At 36.3% G+C, this 27,472-nt stretch overlaps 3 protein-coding genes across 4 annotated transcripts in view; 2 read left to right on the top strand and 1 right to left on the bottom strand.

Moving 5' to 3' along the window:
• The first annotated feature begins 14,281 nt into the window (after positions 1-14,281).
• LOC132068188 (geranylgeranyl transferase type-1 subunit beta) lies at positions 14,282-21,211 on the top strand. Of its 2 annotated transcripts, none has more exons than XM_059461693.1 (11): positions 14,282-14,596; positions 15,954-16,029; positions 16,131-16,189; positions 16,300-16,439; positions 18,241-18,296; positions 18,378-18,454; positions 19,023-19,068; positions 19,954-20,078; positions 20,395-20,465; positions 20,544-20,596; positions 20,747-21,211. In XM_059461693.1, exons 1-11 carry the CDS (start codon positions 14,387-14,389, stop codon positions 20,761-20,763), a joined length of 930 nt encoding a protein of 309 aa, XP_059317676.1. In that variant the 5' UTR covers positions 14,282-14,386; the 3' UTR covers positions 20,764-21,211. The 2 variants fall into 2 exon arrangements, with proteins under 2 accessions (XP_059317676.1, XP_059317675.1); XM_059461692.1 differs by having other exon boundaries at positions 14,284-14,596; positions 20,544-20,631.
• Positions 21,212-22,564: 1,353 nt separating this feature from the next.
• LOC132068189 (UDP-glucuronic acid decarboxylase 6-like) overlaps positions 22,565-27,472 on the top strand; it is a 97,841-nt gene continuing 92,933 nt past the window's right edge. Inside the window, exon 1 of the mRNA XM_059461697.1 lies at positions 22,565-22,577. The gene's annotated coding sequence lies outside the window, so the exon portion shown is untranslated. The remainder of the gene's footprint in view (positions 22,578-27,472) is intronic.
• Positions 24,759-26,294, bottom strand: LOC132068186 (uncharacterized). The gene has a single exon (XM_059461690.1). It carries the CDS (start codon positions 25,902-25,904, stop codon positions 24,948-24,950), a length of 957 nt encoding a protein of 318 aa, XP_059317673.1. The 5' UTR covers positions 25,905-26,294; the 3' UTR covers positions 24,759-24,947.

Genomic DNA, 27,472 nt, shown 5'->3' with positions numbered 1-27,472 from the left:
AGCTTTCGCGAACGCTAAGGAGCACAAGGAACGCGTGCCATGCTCAGGTGTGGCCAATACAAAGGCGAACGCGCCACCACGATATGCGAACGCGCTGAACAAAATTTGAGGCTCAGATTCAGGATGAATTTTATATTATAAGAATGTAATAATAACATATATATGACATCTGGAGACCATATGGTGTGAATTAGTTCCTATGTTACTTGATGAAAAGCCCTCGTTGCGGCAAGCTAAGTGGGGCCCGCATACCGGAGTTTTATAAGGGACATATGAAGATATATATGAGTAGTATATGGAAAGTTGAGCAAGTCCTAAGAAGGACCCTTAAGCCAAATATGAGTGTAGACCCTCCAAAAGGACTATTTAAGGGAACGTTTTCGGGTGATCTGACTTCGAGGGGCCAAAACGATATTATAAGTTTAGAATTTTGAAAAACTCCAAGAACTAAAGTTGTACATAATTGAATTAGCTTTTCAACCATAGGTTGTGGGCCCTCACACAATATCGGTATCAAGATTTATGACCTTTTTACTGAATGAAGGTCCAGTCAGAAAAAAATAAGCCAGCGCGAACGCGCCCAAAGGTGGCGCGATCGCGCTGAAAGTTTTTAGAGACGGTGCAGGCAGATTCTGGAGCATTATTTAAAGGGGCTAACCCCTCATTTTCTTCACCAAACACCTCAAACAACTCTCCAAAATTCTGGAGACTTCTCCCCAACTCCCCAAACTAAATTTTAGCCCAAACCAGGTATAATTTCCAAATTTCGGTCCGGACAGCGTATAGTTATTATCGCAGAATCATAGAGCGGCGTGTTGTGGCCTAAACTTAGCGTGGAGAAGTGAATATACAACAATATTAAAGGGATAAAGGTATGGATCTCTTCCTATTTATGTTGATATTGGCTTATTTACAAAGATAGAACGATTAAATGGTTGTATAGTGAATTGATTAGTTATGGAAGTTGAAAAAAACATCGTGTGGGATGTTTATGGAATATATTGGTATGAATAATAGTGTTGTTGATGCTGGTATTGTTGTTTTTGTTGATTGGTTGCTGAATTGAGAATTCGGGCTGGGCATATAAACAGAGGAAATGCTGCCCGAATTCCCGCAGATTCTAAAGGGGTTTTGATCAAGTGCTTAAGACAAGCCAGTACGATGCGAGCCTAATAATAGTATGAACAATTTTATATGTAGATTACAAGTCAGGAGATAAATGGGAAGGTCAAGGAGCAAGGTTCCAGGTATGTTAAGGCTAAACCCTTTCTTTCTAAAGGCATGATTCCTTCTTGTAAACCTTTGTACTATACCCATAATATCGTTGCTTCCACAAATTCTAGAAGCCTATGAATCTCATGATCCTTATGACATTATTGAGCCTATTCATGACCTTTGGAATTATTCATTGTGATTGATCTCACCTTATGATACTTGTTCCTTTAAGGTGAGCTATAGCGATGACGATAGTTCCATAATACTAATAATCCAACGAGTTTAGGAAGGTGTCTTATAGGAATGTTTTGTGGGACATGAATAGAATGCTAGTAGAGGATTCCTAATGAGGTATTTAATGTTCGAAGAGAGGTTCATGTTGTATCTTAGGATTTGGTTATAGTCTAGTCAAGTTGGAAGAAGTACTAATGACCTGAGTTGTGCTTATAAGTCTTATGGGATTATGTACACCCTACAAATTAAGTGATGACCACGGGAAGAGCATAGAGATTACTTGTAGAAGTTAATTATGTATTTACCACTGGTCTACGACCAGTTGGGCAGTTATGTGTTTACCACCAGGCTACGGCTGGTTGGGGCAGTTATTACCACCATGCTACGGCCGGTCGAGCAGTTACCACTGATCAGTTAGGCAGTTAGTATAGGATGATTAGTAAGTTAAAAGGCCCAGTATTGTACGCAGCCATGGTTAAGCATGCGAGAGTATAGAGAGAGGTATGTATACGCATGCTAAGTTTCCATCGAAAGTTCAGAAATACCAGGTTGATTCTTATTCTTCTTATCTTTAATATATGGCTATTCTGTTACACTTTTCGCCTTACATACTCGGTGCAATATTCGTACTGACATCCTTTCTTATGGACGCTGCGTTCATGCCCGCAGGTGTAGATACACGGGACGAGGATCCTCCGCAAGAGCTGTTTCCAGGTACTAGTTTTGGTTGGTGGGCTCCGCTTCTTCCTGGAGCACTACCGAGTCTGGATTGTATATGTATTTTGTGCCAAGGGTATGTCGGGGGCCCTGTCCCGGCATGTGTATTTCAGTCATGTTCTTAGAGGCTTGCAAACAGAGCTAGGTGTACAGCTCAGTTATGTTTTGTTAGTAGATATGTTGACGTCGCGGGCCCATTATATATATATATATATATATATATATATATGTATGTATATACGCATGATACTATATTCGTAGCTGGCTTTCTTGACCTTACTTTGCCGTTTGAGACATCGAGGATGCGAGTTATAAGTTGGTTCACTCAGTTTTCGTAAGATGTTGGGTGCCGGTCACGCCTTACCACGGTTAGGGTGTGACACTTTGGTCCAAACTTTCTTTGCTTTATTTTATCTTTAAAAAAAAAACTGATCAATTTTTGTAAAATTGCTCGCAAAATCGTCCGCTTGCAAAACTATCCAGCTTTTGTTTCGCAAAAGCATCCCGCTTTCAAAAGCGCGCTTTTTGCTTTTGCTAAAATAAAAAAAATAAAAAATGGCATCATATAATGAAAATTGGTCGGATGGTAGTTGTTCATACTTTGGTGACCCTTGTCTTTACTGTGGAGGACCACACTCATGGCAAAATTGTTTGAATTCTCCGGGCGGATTGTGCCACAATCCCAAACCTATGAGTGGAGTATTTGTGATAGGTGTGGTGGTCAAAATGATCATTGGGATAGTTGTGCTTATTTGTCCTTCCCTTCCCCGAACCCCCACTATGACTATTCTAGTTTTGATTTTGATGATAGTAGGGATATGGAAGTGGAAGAAGCCTCAAATGCTCAAAATGAGAGAATAATGCTCATGTTGGAGACCATCCTTGAAAAAGTGGAAAAACATGACTTAGCGGTTAAGGACTTGAGGCAACCACTTGATGACTTGAGGCAAGCAATTAATTGCAATGACAAAGCTATTCACACCTTGGAGGATCAAATAAAATCATTGGTTCATACTCATAATGCTCAACAACTTGAGGGTGTTGAAAGTAGGCAAGAAAGTGGCCAAAACATGAATGTCTCCAAGGGTGGATTTTTACAAGCTTTGAATGACCCTCAACTTGAAGAAAGCCTTGACAAAGTGAAAATTGTGAGCCAAGATTGGCTTATGACTCAAGCTCAACAACTTGGAGCCTATGGAGATCATCGTGAAGGCATTTCAAGGATGATGAAAGAATTTTTAAAAATCCATGTTGAGCAATCCGTGACTTGAAAGCCGAATTGAATGCAAAAGTTGAGGTATGCAATACTCAACATCAAATAGTCATGGATAGTAGTTTTAAGTTAGTTTCCAATGAAAAAGTGGTCAACATTGATTTTCAAGAGTTAATGATGAATTGCCAACCGATCAATCCAAAAATAATGCAAGATGCCAAGATTGAAGAAATGATACTAGAGTTGCATAAAAAAGTTCATGAAATGATTTTTGAAGACTCTAGTTCATTTTTGGGTGAGGATGCCAAAAATGAAGTGAATTTGAAATTGAAGCGCATTGGACCACATTCCAACCATTTTTCAACATTGTGCTTGGTTGATGATATGGAAGTTGAACTAACCGAGCCTATGGAGAATTTTGGAGATGAAGAAGAAAGCGTTTTCATTTTGAAGTTTTCTATGCCAAGAAGATAAAATGGCATGCCTCACTTACAGGCCAAGTGCAAAATGCGACACCCGAGAGTTGGCCTCCTTGTTTTTCTACCACCGCCCCATGAGCGTCATCATGATCTTGATTCAAATTTGGGGCGCAAATTCATATCTTTCAAATGGAAGGAAAAGTGGTAAAGGTAACCGTCGTGCCGCCACGTTAAATCAAGCGCTTGGTGGGAGGCAACCCATCGTTTTAAAAATTTTAAATCATTTTTGAAATTTTATTTTTTAGAATAGTTTAGTTTATGGTTTTTGACTAATCTGCAAAGTTTCAGAATTTTTGGAGTTGTGAGGAAATTTGTCCTGTGCCTTCTGAAGAATCTTGGGAAGTTCCTTTGGAGATTTTAGAGAGAGAGATACCTCCTCCATATGTTGATCCAAGCAAACCCGGAAGAAAGCGGACAAAGAGGAGGCGCGGAATCGGGGAATCATTTCCAACAAGGAAAAACAAATGCTCCTTATGCAAAACGGTGTACCCTGCCACAAAAAACAACATGTCCAAGCCTAAATGCTCCATAGTTGTAAATTGCATTATGCTTTAGCAATAGTTATCTGTTGGAACTTTATGACATTGTAATGTTATTGTTTCTTAGCATGGTAATTTATGTATAACTTCCAGCAAGTAATAAATCTGTTGCAACAACCAAGTTATATGTTGGTGTTTTTTTAACTAAGTTATGTGTTACAACTTGTGTTTTATCCAACACGAGTAAGGATTTATTCAACAACTTAATCACTTGCTGCATAGATATTACAATTGTTGCAACAGATTCTACATATGCTACAACAGCTATTGTACTTGCTGCAACATATATTGTACTTGCTGCAACATATACTGTACTTGCTGCAACGGATACTATAGCCGCTATACGAACAGATAATATAGTTGTTACAGCAGATTACTCACATGCTGCAGCAGATACTATACTTGCTGCAACAGATACTACTTGGTTCACCCATATTTAGTGATCAACTACTCGATTCACCTATATTTAGTGATAAACAAAGGAAATCAACCATATTTAGTGATAAACAATGGAATACTTAATCAATTTGATGTATTTTTAGTCAGCGAAGAGGATCTCCTAAGCCAGCATGCACTAAATCGAGTGATCATTAGAGCGAATTGACGTGAACTACTCGATTCACCCATATTTAGTGATAAACAAAGGAAATAAACCATATTTAGTGATAAACAATGGAATACTTAATCAATTTGATGTATTATTAGTCAGCGAAGAGGATCTCCTAAGCCAGCATGCACTAAATCGAGTGATCATTAGAGAGAATTGATATGAACTACTCGATTCACCCATATTTAGTGATAAACAAAGGAAAACAACCATATTTAGCGATAAACAATGGAATACTTAATCAATTTGATGTATTTTTAGTCAGCGAAAGGATCTCTAAAGCCGGCGCACTAAATCGAGTGATCATTAGAGAGAATTGATGTGAACTACTCGATTCACCCATATTTAGTGATAAACAAAGGAAACCAACCATATTTAGCGATAAACAATGGAATACTTAATCGATTTGATGTATTTTTAGTCGTACAAGAGGATCTCCTAAGCTTCGATGCACTAAATCGAGTGATCATTAGAGCGAATTGATGTGAACTACTCGATTCACCCATATTTAGTGATAAACAAAGGAAATCAACCATATTTAGTGATAAACAATGGAATACTTAATCAATTTGATGTATTATTAGTCAGCGAAGAGGATCTCCTAAGCCAGCATGCACTAAATCGAGTGATCATTAGAGAGAATTGATATGAACTACTCGATTCACCCATATTTAGTGATAAACAAAGGAAAACAACCATATTTAGTGATAAACAATGGAATACTTAATCAATTTGCAAGTGCATTGTTGTAATAACTAAGTAAATTGTTGCAACGGAGAGATTCATATGTTCAATGATTCTTTTACTTGTTGCGACATCTTGACGGCTTGGATTATTTCTGTCAGAAGATCCATATGTTCCAACAGATGCCTTACTTGTTGCAACAACTAAGTAAATTATTGCAACAGAAGATCCATATGTTCGAACAGATTCCTTACTTATTGCAACATCTTCAGCAGCTACTGGATTATTTGCAACAGAAGATCCATATGTTCCAACAGATGCCTTACTTGTTGCAACAACTAAGTAAATTGTTGCAACAGAAGATCCATATGTTCCAACAGATGCCTCACTTGTTGCAACAGGTAAGTTAGTTGTTCCAACAACTCACTTAGTTATTGCATTTTGTTATGACACAGAGACAATAACAGAAGTTCTCTCCAACAAGTAACACATCTGTTGGAACAACTAACTCACTTGTTGCAACAGGTGATTAAATTATTCCAACAACTCACAACTCACTTAGTTGTTACATTTTGTTATGACACAGAGACAATAACTGAAGCTCTCTCTAACAAGTAACACATCTGTTAGAACAACTACCTCACTTATTGCAACAGAAGATCCATATGTTCCAACAGATTCCTTACTTGTTGCAACATCTTACAGTAAACTTGGATTATTTACCTGAAGATCCATATGTTCCAACAGATGCCTTACTTGTTGCAACAACCGAGGTATTTGTTCCAACATATTTGTCACTTGCGTAAAACTACTGAAACAACTTAAACAATATATAAGGGTACTGAGCATATAATATATATTTAACAAATTTACATAATGTGTTCATCCACCATAACTCAAATGCAAGCAAAATATGAGAGAAATTGTTTAATGCCAAACATAGTTTAAGAGAAATTGTTTGTCCCCACATTAGGGCTCCAACACCTTATCAATAATTCCACAAGCCCACCTCCATTGCATCCTCTCCAAAGTATTGTCACTCAATAGGTATCGAGCTTGGTCATATTCGTGCGGGTAAGCAAAGCTTCAACAAAAGCAAGTGACCAGGAAGCACATGCCTTATTGGTCTCATTGCGGGGGATATCCTTCTTCCGAACAAACTTCTATGATTCATTCAGCAACTTTTCAGGTAAGTGTGAGAACATGCCACTCTGCTTTAGCAACTTGGGGAATAAATCCATTAACGGCTGCATGTGGCAGAAGAAAGCACCGTCGTCATTGCATGGGATGTTGCAATCATAAACATTTATGATACCCTCCTCAATGATGATCTCAACAGTGACAAAATGGTTGTCATTAATATTTAACAGCTATGATCCTTTTGGCACCAATCCGCTCGCAGCCACCTGGGTAGGGCACACTACCTCTGGAAAAAGCGAGACCATCATCGTCCCGCCTAAAGAGAGCAAGTCTTTGATCATAGGGCACGGCACCCACATTTGTAGACTCATCGGACAATCCTAAGTACCTGTTGTGACAGTGATGGTAGAAGTTGGGTCCATGATTCTATCAGAGGAATCATAGTACTCAGGGAAATTGAGCTGCCTCATACGGCATCGACAAGATTTCATCTACATGCTTTGCCGATAAAAGTATCAAAACGGTCGGCCCACTTTATAGCACGGTAGTTAGAGTTGTTGGAACAACTAGTGAACTTGTTGCAACAGGTTGTTAACTTGTTGGAACAACTAGTTAACTTGTTGCAACAAGTTAGTAACTTGTTGTAACAACTAGTTAAGTTGTTGCAACAAGTTCATCGAATTACATGACCTGTTCAAACAACATACTGAATTATATACATATATATGAGTGTTGAAACTTACCCAATCCTCCCACCATTCGTGCATGTTTGTCATAACCTTGAAGTCTTCCCCAAATTCATGCATTGAGTACGGTGCTTTCTCCCCACTCTTTTTGGATTTGATCAAGGTTTCAAGCTACTTCTTTTTTTTTGGGTTTACACGCTTGAAAATATCAACTTTTTTCAGCACTTGTGTCACAACTTCAGCAGGAGGAGTAGCAATAGACTTCTGTGGAGTACTTGTTTTCCTTGCTCTACAATCAACAAGTGCCTTGGAAATTATTTTTGCCCTCTTACGAATCCCAATAGGAGTATGTAACACCCCGAATTTTTTTTACTAACACTTGAATTGTCAACCGACCACATCTTGATAGTAAGGGCATATGGTACTTCACATTTCGCGAATATGGACTTGACGACATTTGAAACTTGTTTGAGATGTTATGGTGTAGTATGTAAAATACTCCCATTATTATCTTAGTAATTTATTTGATGGATTAGATGGATATTTACAAAAGCGGCAAGCCTTTTTAGATTATTTTATTTAAATTCTTGCAATCTTATCAAGTATGATACTTGATTCATTTTAATAAATTCTTGCAAACTTCTCGAGGAAGATACAAAATATTTTATTGATTTCTTCAAATCTTATTAAGTAAGATAAGTATCCCTTGTCTCTTATTTTTCCTCCCACCTCCACAATTTCGTTTTCTCTCTCTAGACAAAGGAGACCTAGAAACTTCTCTCCTCTCATAACATTCATCTACTAAATCAATCCTCAAGAATTTCCTTGGAGGAGCCCCAAACAACTCCACGCGATTAAGGTAAGTTTCAAACCCGTTTTGGATTGGACTGCTGTTAGTATTTTTAGCATCACTCCTTGTGTAAAGCTCCGTTTTGAGTGATTCAAGATGTTTTGGAAAGCTAATTCATATACCTAAAACTTTCGTTCAGGCCCTAAAACCCAGTTTTGCTTGTATCCACCCGAAAAGGGGCCAAGAAGTACAGGGCAGGTGCTGCCCAGATTTTCGGTTTGCAAAAACCTGCATGTACTGCTGTTAGTATTTTGAGCATATCTCTTTGTATAAAATTGATATAGGAGTGATTCGAATTTCCCTAAGACCCTAAGACATATATATACAACTTTAATTGAGGCCACCAAGTCTATTTTTGCCAATTAATCCTTCGAAACTGAGCGACAATACAAGACAGGTAGAACTGTCCAGAAATTCTGTTTGCCGGTTTAAGGTGATTTTCGCTAATATTGTGGGTAGTTTTGATGTCTTGAAACTATTGAACTTAATTAGATATTTGATTGTGTGTTAAGGCATATATATACTCTTGTACAAACTAAGGAAAATTTGGCTAAGGAAGTCGACATATCTACTTGATCGCTGCTTGGAGGTTTATAAGTTCTTGACGTTTGTTTGAGCTTTAGCTCTAAAGCTCTAAGGTTTGCACCTAAACTTGAACTTTGCTTTCAATTTATTTGGTTTGGAGATGTTGTGAGAAGCTTTAATCTTGGTGAAATAATAACCACGTAAAATTTGTTGGCATATTGAGTTTGGTGCTACTTGGATAGTTTATTTGCTTTGTGGGGTGGAAGAATATCTTGAGACACGTCAATATGACAACGTGATCATTGAGAGTATGACTTGTAAATTGAGGTTCAAGTATGCTAAAATCACATTGGTGTTTTATGAAGCATTTTCGTACGACGACTTAATTCGCCCACACATACGGATTGCTTGAGCATTATTGCATTCTTGATTATGGGGTGACGACCCTTCTTGATTTCGGATCTTGCCCATCTTGACCTTGGATTTGCATTTCGTCTTGACGATGGGTTTTCGTCCATTTTCGAGTACGAGTGGAAAGCCACTTTCAACATGGCTCTTGATTCTCTTGATTATTGGGTGACGACCCTTCTCGATATGGACTTCGGTCCCCTTGATTTGGACTTCGGTCCCCTTGATATGGACTTCGGTCCCTCTTGATATGGGCTTCGGTCCTTCTTGATATTTGATAGTGCTTGATGTGATAGCATGAAGTATGCGTTGGGCGAAATTAACTAACTAAATGACGTTCGTGAATTAGATTCGAAAGCCTTCTTGACCTTTGGGTATTTGAAGCTTCGAAAGCATTCTTGAGACTCGGTATTTGAAACTTCGAAGGCATTCTTGAAACTTAGTATTTGAAATATTAGTATTTTGAATTATCTTATGGCTTAGTGACCCTCTCAAAGTGTCGTACATTGATTAACTACTTGGCTATAACTCAAATGAGCTTACGTCTTGAACTTACTTCTTGCAACATATTTGATTCATAGTGAACTACAAATTTACCAAAGGGTGGAAATTCTTGGAATTGCTTTGGAAAGCTTCTTGATACGCGAGGTTTTGAATATTGATATCTTTAACTATTTGAATATATGATACTTACGTTCACGAAGGAATGGTACCTTGATTTAGAACTTGTTGATATTTCATCTCTCGAAACCATTATACTATCGTTATGTACTTTATGATAATTTTGACAAGCCGATTCCTAGAATTTATTGTGTGCTCTAATTTAGTTGTCTCTCTTTTTGAAACGAAATGCTAGTTAAGTTATGTACCACTAAGCTTCACGCTTAGCGATAGTTTGTTACTATCGTGTAGGTGATGCTCAGGGGAGACTTAAGGACGGCCTATTGAGGGTAGACTATTTGGAGAAGCTTAAAGAAGATCACATTTGCACGAGCGTGTTCATTTTGCATATGTTGGGGGGGACTTGCATATAATCCACGTGACACACTTAGGTATGCACTTTGAAATTTGTTTCCGTATGGGCATATTTTCGCTACTAAATTATTGTGAATGTCTTATTGAGTGAATTTATTTTGAACGTTGAGTATGAAATTTGCTTTTGATTCGTAAGCGGCACCCTCCTAAAAAAGGGGGCGCGTTTCTGCAGTATAAAATAGCCGAGAGATTTTTGGATCGCCGGACACCCCTCTTTGGACTACTGGACACCCCTCTTGGACATCAAACTCTTTTATAGCTGAATTCGTATCTTTTTGTGCACGAAGCAAATCCTTCAACCTTGTTTATCAAACCTTCCATTTTCGGCCTACAAGCATCGCATTCGCAAGCACAAGAATACACCTTGGAGGAAGCGCACCAATCGAAGAATATCTACCCAACCTATAAGGATATCACGTGGTCTGCCCACCACTACCACTTTGGGGAGTATATCCACCAACTCCACCACCATCATCATCATCTCTTCTTTTATCAGCAAGACCTTCCACTGCTTGTCTTGCAACATCAACAACAGTATTCATATCAACAACATCACCAACACCATCACCACCACCAACTCTATCACTACCACCATCAACAACACCAGCCCTTATGATGGTTGTGGCTCCAGCCAATTCTTTTTTTATCTGATCAATCAATTCATCATGCACAGATTCCCTATGCCCTAAACTAACAAGGCATGGCATCATACGCGACCTCTCGCTTTATCGGATAAGCCTCGATGTACAACCTATAACAAACAAACATATATATTCAACCAATAAGTGTGTAATGGTTGGACAACCCCCACATATGTTTGAAAAACCTCCTAGGTTGTTGCGGCGATATTCTTTAGTCAGTTGAAAAACCAAGTATAAATTTTCCTCTCTTTTACAACGTTTCCTTGATATTTTTCAGCAGATTGTGAACTCATGCAACAATTGATCAAGTTGTTCCAACATCTTAGGAGTTGTTGCAATATATTCACTATCCGTTGGAAAATATCGTAACAGCTTGTTGTAACTCCTCAAAGAATCGTTTTGATTTTTCCAACATATTCGAGGTTTTGCGGCGGATAAATGTATACGTCGCAAATGCGCAGTTACTTGTTATAAAACTATTCAACGATATTTTCCAACGGATTCTGACTTACTGCTTCCTTGGGGGGGGGGGGGGGAGGGGGCGGGGGAAGGAGTTAAAAGGATTAAGATTCATTTTTTTGTTGCTGTTTTTGGTAGTCAACCATCTGAGGATCCTTGGAAAATAAACTTCTTCTGAGTAGTCCCTGACTTGACTCCATAGGCGAGGAATGGCTTCAAATGCCCAAGCCTAGAAAAAATTATGCCACCAAAAATCAGAATAATCAATGAAGGAAAAGAATTAAAAAGATAAAACATTGAAGAAAGAAAGTTTACCATGAAGGCCCAAAGGAAGCCATAGATGTTGGAAGTCTTCACATTAGGGTTCAAAGCTTTGCACAAATATTTAACTTGATCAACTTAAAACTTTTATGACCCCATGGATAGCTATTGAATGCCTCATGATCCTCCGATGTTTAATCAAACCAAGTTCTATATTATTCTTTACATCCTCGCCCAAAGAATAGAATTCACAAACCAAACTAAGCACAATGACTCCTCGTGCTTTCTTGACATAGTTTACGACTTCCGTACGCTAGCAAATCTATTTGCTTGTAGCTCTTTCCACAAACATCTACTAAATCCAAATCATCATCAACCTTGGCTTTGCCTTTCTTGCCTTTCTTGGCTGCCTTGGATGACTTGGGTGTCTTGGCTCCTTGGATGACTTGGGTGTCATGGCTCCCTTCTTTAATGTAACTGTAGGAAGAGGCTGAGAAAGATCATGACACCTCAGTCCGGTGATTATGGCAAACTCTTTGATGCCAAAACAAACGGCATGCCGCAAAGAGTTTATCCATATCTCATCGAGCTTTTCTTGCAAATAATTCTTCGTTTGAGAAGACCATACACAATGGTCATTTGAAACCTTGCATTGTTGTCCTCGGGCAAATCTAGATACATGCCAAAACATGTGGCCCGAAGAAATCCTCTAAGTCCTCCTCTCAAAGTATCTTATAAAGTGATCAAAGGGCTTGCCCATGACCGATTTTACAATAAGATCACCATTCAAATCACCTAGTTTATCCGTTGGCGTACACATACGGAACTTCAATCTTGAAAGTTTTGACAACTTCATCGATTGGTCGCAATGTCGATCCACAGAAGAATCAATGACCTCGGTCGCCGACCTTTCAAAAGATGTAATTTTATCCTCTTCATTGTCATCATTATTTACATCATCATCATCATCTTCTTCTTCTTCTTCATCATTTTCAGCATTGTTTTCTTCTTCTTCTTTTCTTTCTTCTTCTTCTTCTTCTTCTACTTGATCTTCTTACTTTCTTGGCCAGAAACTCCTACTTGAGAGGTTTCCTGTTTAGCGCTTGTTCGAAAGAATGTTACATTCGGCAGAAGATTATCTAATGATGGCCCCTTAACTCTTTTACTAACTGTAGCTAATTTCGATGATTCCTCCCTTTTTCTTTTTCGTGAAGACATTTTATCTGCACACAGGAGATAAGCAAAAACACTTTTAATTGATTTGTGCACCATTTAAAGTAAATAAATAATGATTTTTTACAAGAGCTGAAGCATATGTTGCAACAAGTGTGTAATATATTGGAATAACTCCATCATATGTTCCAACATAAGTTGTTACCAGACATACATCCGTTGAAAAATATTAATACAATTCTTGCGGCTTCTCGGCAAGAATCGTATTGATTAATTCCCGTCGATGGATAATCCGGGCAACAACCGGTAAAGTTGTTGGAACATATAATCGAGTTATTCCAATCGACTAATCATTGGAAACCATCGAACGATTCTGTACTTCCTCGGCAACTCTTTAACAATTTTCACCGTATTTTAAATCAAGGCAACAACATATTCACTTGTGGCGCAACAACACGAGCAAGCGTTGATTTTTACTAACATTGATTAAATTACCGTTGGGTAAAAACAAAAGAAAAAAATTCCTAAGCCTTACAAGGACAACAATAGGACAACAATATCTATTTCACTATCAGGATGCAATATCAGTGTATTACAAACACACAACAGTAAAAAATTGAACAAAATACATAGCATTGCATAGACACCCTACCCATGTTCTTCCTATTCTTCTTTAACCAAAATTAGTCATTTTCATACTTTTATTTCAAACCTCTAACTTTTGAACCAGAAAAAACATTTGTTTCAATACAAACACACAACCATCACAAGTTAAACAAAATAAACCAAGCTCAACTGTCAAACAAGTCTTGTCAAGTTGCCGCAACAACCTACTCAATTTGTTGGAAAAATCCAAAAAAAATTCAAACCCTTTTTTCGAAACCCCAAGGAGAACAAGAACACAAACAGTACCAAAAATCATAATTTCACAACCACATATACTATTTACAAACACACAAATCCCAACAACTCGAACAAATACAGCAAATAAGGGTTTCTCAAGCATTGAACAACAAAATAAACAACATTATGCAAAAACCGATGTTATTCTTCTTCTTCTCTGACCAAAATCATTATTTTCTCACTTTGATTTCAAAACCCTAACTTTAAAAGAAGAAAAAGTTAAGCAATTTTACCTGAGAGAAATGGAGAGCAGCAGTTCGTATGAGAGTCGGCTTTTGAAGAGGTTGAAGACGGTTTCAAGAAGCACATTTAGCAGTTGAGATCAGTTCGTGGGTTTAAAGTTGAAAGTTTGAAAGAGCAGTTGAAATCAGTTCCTATTTTGAATGAAGTTCGTGTGGTTTGATATTGGACCGATGTTAAGTTTGAAATAAATGGCGGGGCGGGGGGGGGGGGGGGGGGGGGGGTTGGAGTAAATAATTTGGCCTATAAGTCACCTCTAGTGATTTGCAAACTTAAAAGATCGCTTTACTTCAATTTTCGAAGACTCTTCGTGTTTGGGGTGCTTTTAACAATCACCACAAAATACTGAAATTCTCGCCGGCGGCTAGATCTCTACTATGGCGGAGGAAGATGATGCGTTTCTAAGCTTATCCGATCCAGATTCTGAAGATTCAATCCCTATGTTCTTCGATAAAAATAGTCATATTTGCTATTTAGAGATGATGCTTGAGTTATTACCTTCACCTTATCAATCGCAAGAGATTAATCGTCTTACTCTCGCTTACTTTGCCGTTTGCGGTCTCGACATTCTTCGATCTCTCGATCGCGTACGTGGTCCTTTCGTCCCTTTAGATATCAACAATATTTTCACTACTCTCAGAGAATTGAATTATTTTTTGTTTATATTGAGTAGTTAATACTCTGTTTTTCCCAGATTATGTCCGCATTTTCTTTTTCAATCATCTTTTGAGATGATTTTAATTATAAATTTGTTATATACTGCATCACTGCTGATTATATTACAGTTTATGATAGTTTAGCATGCTTCATTCGTTCAAATAATCAATTTTCTGAACGTAGTATTAACTACTCAATATAGACAAAAAAAAAAAATTATTCATTTGAGCTTTTTGGGTACGCCCTGCCCGGCTGCCCCAGAAATTCCATAGCACTATGTTCCTAAGGCAATTTATCCAATTTTCGTCATTGCTCTTACAGTTTTTACCTTTCTCCTTCTTTGAAATATATAAACAAAAATCAGTTCAAATATTAGTTGAGGGTGGGAAGGACTAGTAGATGTGGAGATCGATGATGATGATTTCATTTTAAAGATTATCTCGGCTATTGTCATTTTTGTGTTGTTATCTTTTCAAATAATAATTATAATAATATTTCTATATTATTTGTGATTTATTTGCAGATTTTTAGTGAAAATTTTAGTTTTGCTTATTTTCTTAGTAATAAAATTATAAAATTGAAGATACATGAGACTTACTCCCCGTAGATCCATGGGACTTACGCTCCGTGTCTTGGGGCTCACGCCTCGCCCCATACTTCGTAAAGCGCATCGCCTTGCGCCCCCGCCTTTTAAAACATTGCTGATTATATTACTCGTTTTTAAATTTTAGGATGCTTCATTCGTTTAAGTAATCAAATTTCTGAACTTTGATGTGATATTCATCAATATAAAATCTCAACCAGTGCATTGTTTTTTTCCACCATTAGTAGAGTAAATTGGTTAAATCAACATGGTAAGCGTGTCATTTAAAAATGAAATTGAGGGATAGTATTTTTTTGTATTTTTTAAATATGTAAATTTTGTTACAGAAGAATTCTTTTCATTGTAGTATACAACAATGAGATGCACTGAGCCTTGTATTATGAATTCTTATTTTTTGGGACGAGGGAGTACTTTTTCATTTTTCTTGTGAAATATCTATCTTCCACAGCCTTAATATAGTTTTCTCGATTTATTCTGTTATCTAACCTAGATATGATGTTATGTTCGAGTGCAGCACTCAAAAATTCCCCTTAATTTTGAGATTGCGTAACAATGAAATAGAATGCGCCATAGTCAAATTTGGAGCTGTTTGAAAACTTGAAAAGCCTAAAAGTACTATAATTATCTAATTGTGAATGTTTAGAAAAGTTGGTTAGCAAAAGTAATCTTTTTGTTGATGCCAGGTTGACAAAGAAGGGGTGATTAAGTGGGTTTTATCACTGCAAGCTCATCCGCTAGACGAAGCTGAACTGAGCAAAGGTATGGTTCTGTTGTTAATGTAAAGTAGTAACTTTGATTAGTCATGCAGTCCTGAAGTTGAAGATGATAGAAATTTATTGGGGATTTCTGGTTTTGTGCAGGACAATTTTATGGGTTCCATGGTTCTAGAAGTTCTCAATTTCGACCAAATGACAATGGGGTATAAGAACATAGTTATTGTTAATTGTTAATTTTGTTGAGGTTAAACAAGCCGATCTAGAAAAACTTGTTTATTCCTCTGGATTTACCGATTGTATGGTCTCTACACAGGATGCAATGCCCAATGGCAGTCATTTGGCGAGTACTTACTGCGCGCTATCCGTATTGAAGACTCTTGGCTATGACTTATCTCTACTGGATTCCACATCAATCGTCGAATCAATGAAAAATCTTCAGCAACGTGATGGGAGGTACAGTTTTTACGGCTTTTCTTTCTATGGATTTTAACTCTTTGATCTATGATACATTCTGTATCTAAAATTGCTTGCCGAGCAAAGTTCTCCGTTAAGCTTCAAATACCCTTGTGTCTATACTTCATCGCCTTTGGTTACTCTCGTCGCACATATAGTAGAAGTTAGAATGGTAAATGCAATCTTTACCTAGGCATCAACCCCATTGATTCTCAATTTGGAGATATCATTTTCTTTTATTAAAAATGAGTAACCAGTAACTTTGGTCAGCAAAGCATGTTGAAAATGAAAATTTAAGAGACAAAGGACCATACTATTCACAGCTCCTACATCAGGAAAATGGTATACCGTATAACCCTTGTCTAACCTTCACATATGACCACTTCTGTTATTATAACATTCACAAAGTGAAGCAGCACATTTCAGCAGGTGGGCGTTGCTTCATGCAGCCTCATATCGATATCATTTCAAAGAAAACTAGCTAGAATTTCAATTTCAAAGATGAAAACAACTAGAATTACAGAAACAGACAGAACCACCTACTGGTCTACTGCAACTGATGTCTAAACCCCGTTCATTTACATGCAATATACTTTTGTATTCACCAGGCGAAGCTTCATTTCTTTGTATGCTCCAAGCGACTTCTAAAACTGAAGCTCCCTATAACTTGCATCTCAGCGTGTAAAGATCATGTGAATGCTGTTACTCAAGCATGTTTGGGCTTTATTTGTAATGTTGATGACAAGATTAACCAGCCAACCTGGTTCATCCTATTCCGAATTTCCGTTCACTTTTATAGAGAATCTATATTTGTGAGAGTTCTGCCCTTTATCCCAAGTGCTTTCCTGAAGCTAAAAGTTCGGAGGTGTGGCCTTATGCCTTCATCACGCTCTTTCACCCTTCTTGCTCAAGACAACATTAACTGACCATACTGAATGACTAAATTGTATCTTTCTTTCTTTGTATCCTGCAAGGTCTAGGAAACAGAGTTATCATTTTCTTAGCTCACGACATTAATATTTCTCCAAACCATTGTGTGTAATAGAATTTCTGAATCAGCCCCTTATCTACTGTTTACAAGCATGATAAAATCTAATAGAATTTAGACCAACTGGAATGTGCTTGATTTAAATGGTGAACGAATTATACATCTTTGAGAAACAACTATGCGATGTCCAAAAAGGATTGCTTCTATCTTTTATTCAGCATTTCATGCCTTGGATTATGTTGTTTTGTTATTTATGAAGGTCATTGTTTTTTTTCGTGCAAACCAATTCATTATCCTGTAGAATGTGCTGGCAATGACAATTCCACCCAATCCCTCTATGAAAAGAAACAAGAACAAAAAGGGAAAAGAAGGAAGCAAAGAAAAGGACAAAGGCTTACTGATTTAAAAAAATAAAAAAAGAAAGCACTGAAAGTACTTAAGCCATGGTATATACACCTTTTTATATGTCAATTATACGTCTCCTTATGTATGGAGACATCAATCAATTGCTGACTGAAAGCTAGGACACACAGATGGTTAGATGCATATTATTGATTCTGCCAACACGTCTTGAGAGCTATACCATTAGATGCATCTTTTACATAAAAATATTGATAAGGCTCCAGTACACATGTCCCAACTGTAAAATTTGTATGTCATTTTTCTTCCACTTCCATTTCCTTATCACAATAAATTGGAAAAGTTTGAAATGCAAAAGAGCGTCTTGACCTCAGAAGATATGAGGTGTGTGTTTATGCCTATTTAGTCTCGTTTTAATTAACTACTACTGCTTTTATTTTTTTCATTTTCCAGCTTTATGCCCATTCATAGTGGGGCAGAGACAGACCTCCGCTTTGTATATTGTGCAGGTATGAAGATACTTTGCTATTGAGCTTATTGCACTTAAACACTTTAGAATGAAAATTAATTATTGCTTACCTCCATACCAGCGGCAATCTCTTTTATGTTGGAAAACTGGATTGGCATTGACAAAGAGAAAGCCAAAGAGTACATTATAAACTGTCAGGTATGCAGAGTACGAGCATCCGTTTTCACTAAACTTCTTATTCTGTATTTTTGATATAGTTAGCGCTCAGATGATGTGAACTTAAATAACTTAATCATATCCCATATTTGGCATATACAAAATCATTCCATTAACTAACATTACTATGTTTAGTTTATTGGTTGCAAACAAACCCAGTCAAGTATTAATTTTTGTACAGTCGAGTTGCATGCAAGCTGTCATAGACAACACTGTTATTAGGAGAAAATTTTACTTTTACAGTGAGCATTTGAGCATTCACATCCTTATTTTGAATTTTTAGATTTTATTCAATGTTTGTGCGTTTCTCATTGTAATTTATTACTGCCACCTGAAAAACCTCGCGAAACTTTTCAGGATTAGAGGTCTTAGAAATGTTTAAGTATTATAAATGATGCCCTTATGATAAATAATTCTCTCATTCCTGAGATTTTTAATGAAAATCAATGTTATAGATGCATCACTTTAATTTTCAAATTGCTAGAGTTTTCTTTTGGTATAATTCTTGGTAATGCTTCTCATCTCAAACACTATTGTCTGGTTCATGCAGTCATACGATGGTGGCTTTGGTTTAACTCCTGGTTCAGAATCACATGGTGAGTGAATACTCCCTCTGATGCATCTACTTAGATTCCTAGTTTTTGCCATTCATGCAATTAATGTCATACTCTTTAGAAGTCTCATATAAGGATCTTCTAGTTAGAAGATTTTCATTACTAGAAACTGTTTCTTTCTTCTTCTTTTTTGCTTGGTGGAGGGTGGGGGGTGGGGTGGGGAGACGAATAAACTGTTGCAAGTCTATTTGAGAAAATTAAAAAGGGTGATAGAATTAAAAGGAGGCAAGCACTTAAATGGCTTCTTTCATTTATGCGGATGATATGTGATCTGCTTCCTCATCTTCCTTCTTGGACTCCGGAAACATCGCCCAATCCAGCTGGACAAAAGGGAAAAAAGAAAAAAAAAAAAGGGAAACAGATAAGCTCATCTTTGAATGTTTCCTTTTGTGGGCAGCCTGTCAATTGGATCATTTATTTTGCATATCTTGAACTGCTTATCCTTCATATCACTTTTATGATCTTTTCCTTTTTTTCTTTTTTTTTAAACGTGGGTTGAAAGTTTAAAGTGATAAAAGTGAAAGATGGTTTGTTTTCCTATTTCTAGACTTGCTTTTGTTGCAAATCAATCTATTATCCTAACCCTGACAATATTTGTAGTTATCGGATGTATAGAATGGCTATTGTGTTGTCTCTGATTTGAGCCACGGGGTTTTGTGTGTTGTTGGGGGGGGGGGGATAGAGAAAAATAAAAAGACATTCTGCTGGGATCCAAATGAATCTACCTGTCATTTTATTTTTGTTTGTTTGTCGACAGAAAGCTGAACGTAAAATATGCTAGCAATAGCATACTCTTAAATCATCTTTTAGTTTTCTTGAAATGGTAATATGATAGTTCTCATAGAGGGTGATTGTTTAGTATCACAGGTGGTGCCACTTTTTGTGCGGTTGCATCTCTCAGATTGATGGGATTTATTGAAGATGATATATTGTCGAAGAATGTATCCTCTTGCTTCATAAACGTCCCCTTGCTTCTAGACTGGAGCCTACAGGTAAATTTTCATCGAGTACTGTGTGAACATGTTCTTAAATTCCTCTGCTAAATATGCTTTTCAGTATTCCTCCAAAGAATAAACGTAAAGGTTTTAAGATAGTGAATAATTGGTCAGATACAACCTGAAAAGAAAATGTAATGTAGAACAAAATAAGGAAACAGGAGTACCTACTTCTTTGGGAAAAAAGGAAAAACATCCAGCAGGGATAACTATTTTTACAAATTCAATCCTTAAATCCGGTCCTTTGACTGAGAAATGGGTCACTTGATCTACTGTCTTGCATTTGGTGTGACTCAATCATTCCTTCTTGCAGAGACAGGCAGCTTCTGATGGTGGTTTCCAAGGTAGACTAAACAAAGCTACTGACACTTGTTACGCTTTCTGGTGAGCTCGAATTGCTTTATCTTCAATAGATATCAATTTTGTAATCTTCTGGCCTGATAAGTTGACACCCTTGATTAGGGTTGGAGGAGTTTTAAAGATCTTAGGAGCTCACAAGTTCATCAACTATGAAGGTTTACGTAAATTTCTTTTCACCTGTCAATCCCAGGTGTTATGGCTTCTCCTCTTTCTTTTCTCTTATCTATGACTCAATGAGCGTTTCCACTGGCTTTTTTTGTTCCGGCTGCTAACATTCGAACATGTTTTGTTTTTTGGTTCTACAGTATGGTGGTTTTGGTAAAACTCCGGGTCAGCTACCAGATCTTTATCACGCCTACTATGGATATTGTGCATTTAGTATGTTAGAGGAACCTGGCCTCGGATCAATCTGCACTGAACTGGGTATACCAAATGGTGTCCACCCAGGACTTTGATCCAATTGTCATTTGGACCTGTGCAGCTAGTACTACGAATCTCGCCTCACTCGCATGATACAAGGGTTTTCAAGGCCCAGGTACAATTAAGTTGCACTCTTAGTTGCCTGGAGATAGAAGTTGGATAATATTATGAAACTATAGCATATTTGATTCAAGATATTTTTTTGGCATAGATGACATAACTTTATTTTCACCTAGCTATGTTTCATTATTTTTGAAAGGTATCTCGCCTAATTATTGTAGCATTGCATTTTTGACATTCTGCTCCGAGATTTTAATGATACTTGTGGCTTTGTCATAAATAATCACTTATCCTGGGTGTTTAATCAAGGATTTGATTGCCTCAGTCCTCGGGGCTTTGGTCTTGTGGTAAAAGGGTAAGTACTTATCCGCGCTTGGTAATTACACCAAACTATGTAAATTTATTATAGTTAAAGTGATATAATGAGGTGAGAATGCATGTTAATAAACCATAGTTAATTGTTAAAAGTCTGCACAAACACATCATGCATCTATTGACTCGGTGCAAACATCAGGTGCGTGTAAGTTCTTTTTATCGTTAGCCATGGTTGTTTGTTATGGGGTCACGAAACAGTTTTTGTACTTTTTTACTTTTATAGTAATCCCTCCAATAAATGTTTCTTTCACATTTATTTAAATCCAGGAATCTGCAATATGCGTTAAATTCCATCACCAAAATGAGACTAGTATGCATTATGGTTTAAAACTAAGATCAGCAAGAAGTCTTTGGGGAATATTTTCCTGCAAGGATGCTCGTTAGGTTATCTAACTTTTATAGTCACTTTGACTACTTAATAACAATAATTTTTATGCTTCAATTTCAAACAAATTAAGGTCGGCTATGAATCCTTAATAATAATGTTTTTCCATTTAAATTCATCTCAAGCCAATATCGTATAAAATAAAAGTACTAGAAACTTTTTATATGGTTTCTTTTAGCAATTATTATGAAGGTGTAAAAAGAGCTGGAAATTACACCAGTAGTCATATCTCTAGTTAGTTTATCTTTCTAAATCTGGAGGTCTTTTTTCTCTTTTTGATAATGTAAGTGTCTGGGTATCTTGTGCACACTTTGACTAATTTACTTGGTATTTGTTACCTTCTACCGGTAAAGACATCGAATAACTCCGCCCCTGAAAGTTTAGGCAAATGAAAAGAAATCACTAAACTTGAGATCTCATTGATTCCCCCACCCACTGTCCTCCTCCACTTCGTTGACCACTAAATCACACCCTTGGGTTCAAAAATTTTCTTCCAAGATTTGGAGGTCTTTGGGGAAATTTATCTTTTATTTTTTATTTTCATCCGATGTCCTGTACCCATTTAGACTAATTCAGTTTATGATCGTGTGGAAATCATTAAGGGGCAAAGCACCAGGACCTTTTCATATCCAAGGCCCAAACGGCAGACCTTTCATTAAGAGTAGAGTGCTCATATTCATTCTACCACGATCTTTGGCGGCAGAGGCGGAGTCAGGATTCAAAGCTGGTGGGTTCGGGGTTCTAATTCTTTAAAGTTACTGGGTTCTTAATTAATAATTTGTACATATTTAACAAAAAAATTAATATAAATATATGGTTCGGACAAAAGCTACAGGATTTGGTCGAACCCACACCGGAAGGGCTAGCTCCGCCCCCGTTTGGCGGTGTAAACTATTTCCCCAACCCTTTGTTACTCGAGATCTATTACTTTTATCTTAGAATTACAAATTTTATGGTCAGTACTCAGTTGACCATTTATTTCATTTTCTTTTGATACTATATAATATATTTTCAATCTAGAAAAAGTAAAAGAGGCTCGTATGTAAAGGCAAATGGAGCAAATGATTCTTTAAGGTGATATTTACCTTTCGGCCTGCAACACGAGATATAATCACGGGCAAGTCACAAGTGTACATGTTTGTTCTTTACTGAAAACGCCAATTTTCATCACACACACTCCACAAATTTATTTATACCTCTGCTGCTTTTGTCATTATTTTTAGTTGGTACCTTTTCTTTGGTCCAACTTTATATAATCACTAAGAAGGGAACTTAAAGAAACGACAATTCCAAATTTTGATACACATGAATCCATGGAGAGGAGTGATGAAAAGAGTCGAGGCATTCGACAATCGGGAAAAGCAAAACGAAATCAGAATTTGGTCGAAAAAGAAGAAAGTCATCAATATCATGACCAATCACCATCAGTAAAAAAGGAATTCAAGCATTTGAAATATGTCGGGATTATTGAAAAAGATATAACATTCCTAAACATAGTAATATTCTTTTATCATTAACTATAAATATTGTGCTTGAGCTTGGAAAATAAAGGATCTTCTGATAGAGAGTATTTACTCCTAAGTAAGATTATTCAACGCAAGTAGACTTTAGAAAACCGAGTATTAGAGGAAAAAAAGTTTTCCCATCATAATCACCTAAGGAACTTCCCGAATTTAAAGTAGATAAATGCTTGTTTAGCATCGAGTAGTGATGTGATAATACTTGAGATTTTTTTAAGTTTGATCGGAGGTTTCGAGTTTGACTTCTGCAATAAAGAACCTCTAGGTACTTTAGCACACAGTGAACTTATTGATTCAAATTCAAATTATTCGATCCTGAATATCGGATATTCAAAGAAAAAAAAAAAAGCACTCCCATTTTAAAGATTTTTTACTAGTGGGCAAAATTCTAAAAAGTTAAAAGGAAGGCTTTTGGTGATCTCTTTGTCTGGGTAAAAGAGACTGCTTTGTGGTGGGTCAATCAATTTTCAAATGAAAATGTTACATGTGTTAAAGAAAAGAAATTAGTGAAAGATCATTATGATTCAAGAGCATGCATAAAAAGATGGGAAGATCATGACTTGTAAATGAGGCTACATTCTCTTTGCTGATTCTTCCATACCTCCATATTATGGTGCCTTTATAAAGATAAGTTCTTATAAGAATTTTAAGCTAATATATAGCAACAATCCGGTTCACGTCTAAATATATAATATTTAGTAAATATCTTAATATATATAAAAGATCTGATTAAAATTTATTGAGTTCTAATAAATTCATATATTGTACTCCGAATTTATCTATGCCTTTAGACTTATGTTGTTCGAATTTTTCAAAAATATTACCGCATCCATATTGGATACATTAGAAATGCATTACTTTAAAAGAATCTAACAAATTTTCAAAGAATCTGAAAATGTGACTTTAGACTAGACAATATCTAAAAGAGTAGAATAATATTTTGTTTTCAACTTCTTTTGTCTCAGTTAGTGTTGTCATTATCTCCTTGAATGATTACAGGTGTATTTAGACAGAAATTAAATAGAAACAAACCAACCTCCTCCCCCACCCCCCCACGCCAAATAACCACTTACCCACTTGCTTCAGACACACAGTGGAATCTGGTCATCTCTTGCAGTGTGGCAGTCTACAAAGAATGTTGTTCCCCCTTAGAAAGTTTCAGAAAACATTGCACTATGAGTCTATAGACTTTGGTCATTAACTTCACAACTGATCTTGCTCGAATTCTTTAAAAATATTATCATATCAGTATCAACTCTTAAATATACTATTTTGGAGAAGTTGACACATGTTGAACGATATTTTTAATGAATCCGAATAATATAGCCTTCAACTTACTTCAAGTATGATCACAAAACTTTATTCGCTATAATCGTTAAGTGAAAGAACTACTTATTCTTTACCACATTAAAGTAGTTGAACTATGCATGAATCGGTTGGAAAATACAGATGATCAGAAGGTCAACTTTCCGGCATCAGGTTATGACTCGCCATTCGTCACGTTATCGCTTTCCACTCTATAAATTTCATGTCAGCCAAAAAAAAAAAAAAAAAAACTAAACTAAGAAGTTCCAATAATATTGCACTATGACTTGGCTTTTAGTCATTAACTTCACCTCCAAAATCACCAAGTCAAGATGATGCAAGCAAAATAAGCTCTAAAACCATACACTAATCAAACAAAGAAAAATGAGTCATTTTTTTAATACAATCAAATGGATGGTTGGGGTGGGGATGAAACAAAATTTACTCTTGTTGGTTCTCCTGTTGGATTGGCAACTTCATTATTGGAGGTGAAGAAGCTAAAGGGAGTACTTGTGAAGAGCTTGAGTGTTGTACATGATGCTGATCAGGTTGTACCTCTCTGTTCTTAGGGAAAATCAGTGTGATAAATGGACCACTATTTTCCTCATCTTTACACAACTTTGAACTTGAAGAAATTTCAAGACTTTGATCAACTTGAAATGACACATTATCATCATTCTTGATGAGATTTTCCTCCACAAATCTTCTACAAAATTTGTCCTCAGCATCCCTCAAGAATTGAAAAGTTGGTGGAGGTGAATTAGACCTTATAAACTTGTTGAACTCAGCATCACTTGCTGATTCAAGAAAAGGATTATTGAAATTGAAACTATTTTTTTGCACAACAATAGGACTTAAAGGAGGTGTAAAAAAAGAAGGTGAAGCAAGTGGAGTTAAAAAAGGAGTTTCAATATTTAGACACAAATCACTCAAACTTCTAGTTCTTGATCCTTTTCTACTCTTATTTTCACTTTTGGATTTTCCATCTTCACTCTCCAAATCTTCTTTTGTTTCCTCTTTGATAGAAAACAAAAATCTTGGTGGTCCACAAAGTCCCATAAATTCATTATCCATTGCTTCATCTCCAAAGGGTTTGAACCAAAAATCAGTATTTGAATCCACATTAGATTGAACTTGAACTTGAAGTTGAGTTGGTTCATGGACTAGTTGTGTATCAGATGAACAAATTTCTTGGGATTTTAAGGCATTGGGGTTCAAAGAAGTTCTTGATTTCCCACAAAACATATAACAAAACTCTCTTACTTTGCCATCTTCAAGATTTGTTTTAACAATCCTATTTTTCCACCATAACAAGTAGTAGAGCTCAGCAACAAGAGCTAATAAAAGACAACCAAATACTATACTTAGAGCAAGTCCAACAGTGCTCAAAGATTTCATCTTTACATCTATTTGAACCAAAATCAAGAAACTAAGACTGATAAAAATCCAATCTTTCACCTCAAATTGACAAATAAAAATCCAATATTTCACCTCAAAATTGCCTCAGGTTCTTGAATAGCATCTTCCAACATTACTAGAAATGGATACTTTGAGTGGCAGCCTAAAGAAGAAGAGAACAATAGTTCAGAGGGAAGAACAAGATAGAGTTAGCAAGTTGTCTTTAATCTTTATTTGGAGTTGAAACTGTAGAGAAAGCATATACTACTAAAAAATTCAAACCAACTATAAAGAAAAGGACTAAAAATAAGAAAGAGATCTTGCCTTTTTGCTGATAATCAACTTGCTAAATGATGATACTATATAGAGAAACAGCTTTGGTATTACTAAAACACCCATGGACAAAAAAGGAAAGAAAAAAAAAACACCAATAGAATCTAAGTGAGCAGATGTGGACACTCTTTTAACTTTAGTTTTTAATTAGAGAACTAAATAAATCTGATTTTGGGGGTTTATTTAAAATGTTTTTATGTGAAGGTAACACTTAACTAAAGAACAGTACATGTCAGTCACTGTTACAATGAGGGGCCTTTTTTATAACTATGCTGTTAGAGATTTATATGTCAACAGAAAATTGAGAGAACTTCTAATACATATTTTCAGTTGCGCTTGTGTTTTAATCTTGTTAATACGTTTATTTCGGTCCTATATCTTCTAAGAGTCTTTTATTTCTATTAAAGTTTTATATGCCAATAGAAAATGTATTGGTTTGAGATGCGCTTAAAGCAAACAATATTGTCAGTGTGATTCACATAGTCAATCCCAATTTGGTTAGAATTGAGTCATAGTTGTTGTTGATAACAGTCTAAACTAGTTTGTGTGAATCAAAATTATTTTATCGATTACTTGCTATTTTTTTCAGCACATGTATCGAGTAATTTTTTCACCAAAATTTAAGTAGATAAAATATATTTTTTTTATCTAATATTGTTTTTCAGAATGAGGAGCTTTGCTGATACCACTAGTTGGAGACAGAGTGAGGATTGGAGACAGTTGGGGGGAAAAGTAGGTAAAAACCATTGTCAAGTTTTTTTTTGTTGGTACATTTGAAAAAATTGTCTAAGTTATACTTTATAATAGTAAGGTCACATCTCTTTAGAGATGTTCACATGGGATCACTTAGAAAAGTGCCCTGTCTTTCATCAATGGTCTCTCTCTTCCCCTTTCCTTTTGCTACTTTCTTTACCCTTTCCTTTTCTGATTTTTTTTTTTTCCCATTCCTTTTCCTTATCCTTTTTTTTTTTTGGGTGTTGAGATCTGTTTTGAAATTCGTCTGATTCGAATTTGCATCGAGAAATTCCAGTTTAAGGATAAGCTGTTTTCTATCGAAGGCAACTTCATTTTCAGTTTGAACCCGAGAGTTAATTAAAAATAAAGAAATATTTACTACTTCGCTATAATCGATCTTTTCCTTATCCTATTGCCACCCTTTTAGTGGGAGTAGTTATCCTAGCTCATTTGCGTAGTGTTTGAAAAAATAATGGGGGTAAGTTATAGGTAAGCATGCA

This window comes from Lycium ferocissimum, chromosome 8 (genome assembly GCF_029784015.1).
Source record: "Lycium ferocissimum isolate CSIRO_LF1 chromosome 8, AGI_CSIRO_Lferr_CH_V1, whole genome shotgun sequence".
NCBI classification, from domain to species: domain Eukaryota; kingdom Viridiplantae; phylum Streptophyta; class Magnoliopsida; order Solanales; family Solanaceae; genus Lycium; species Lycium ferocissimum.
The sequence above is the reverse complement of the archived record's forward strand: the minus strand, read 5'-3'. Positions and strand labels throughout refer to the sequence as shown.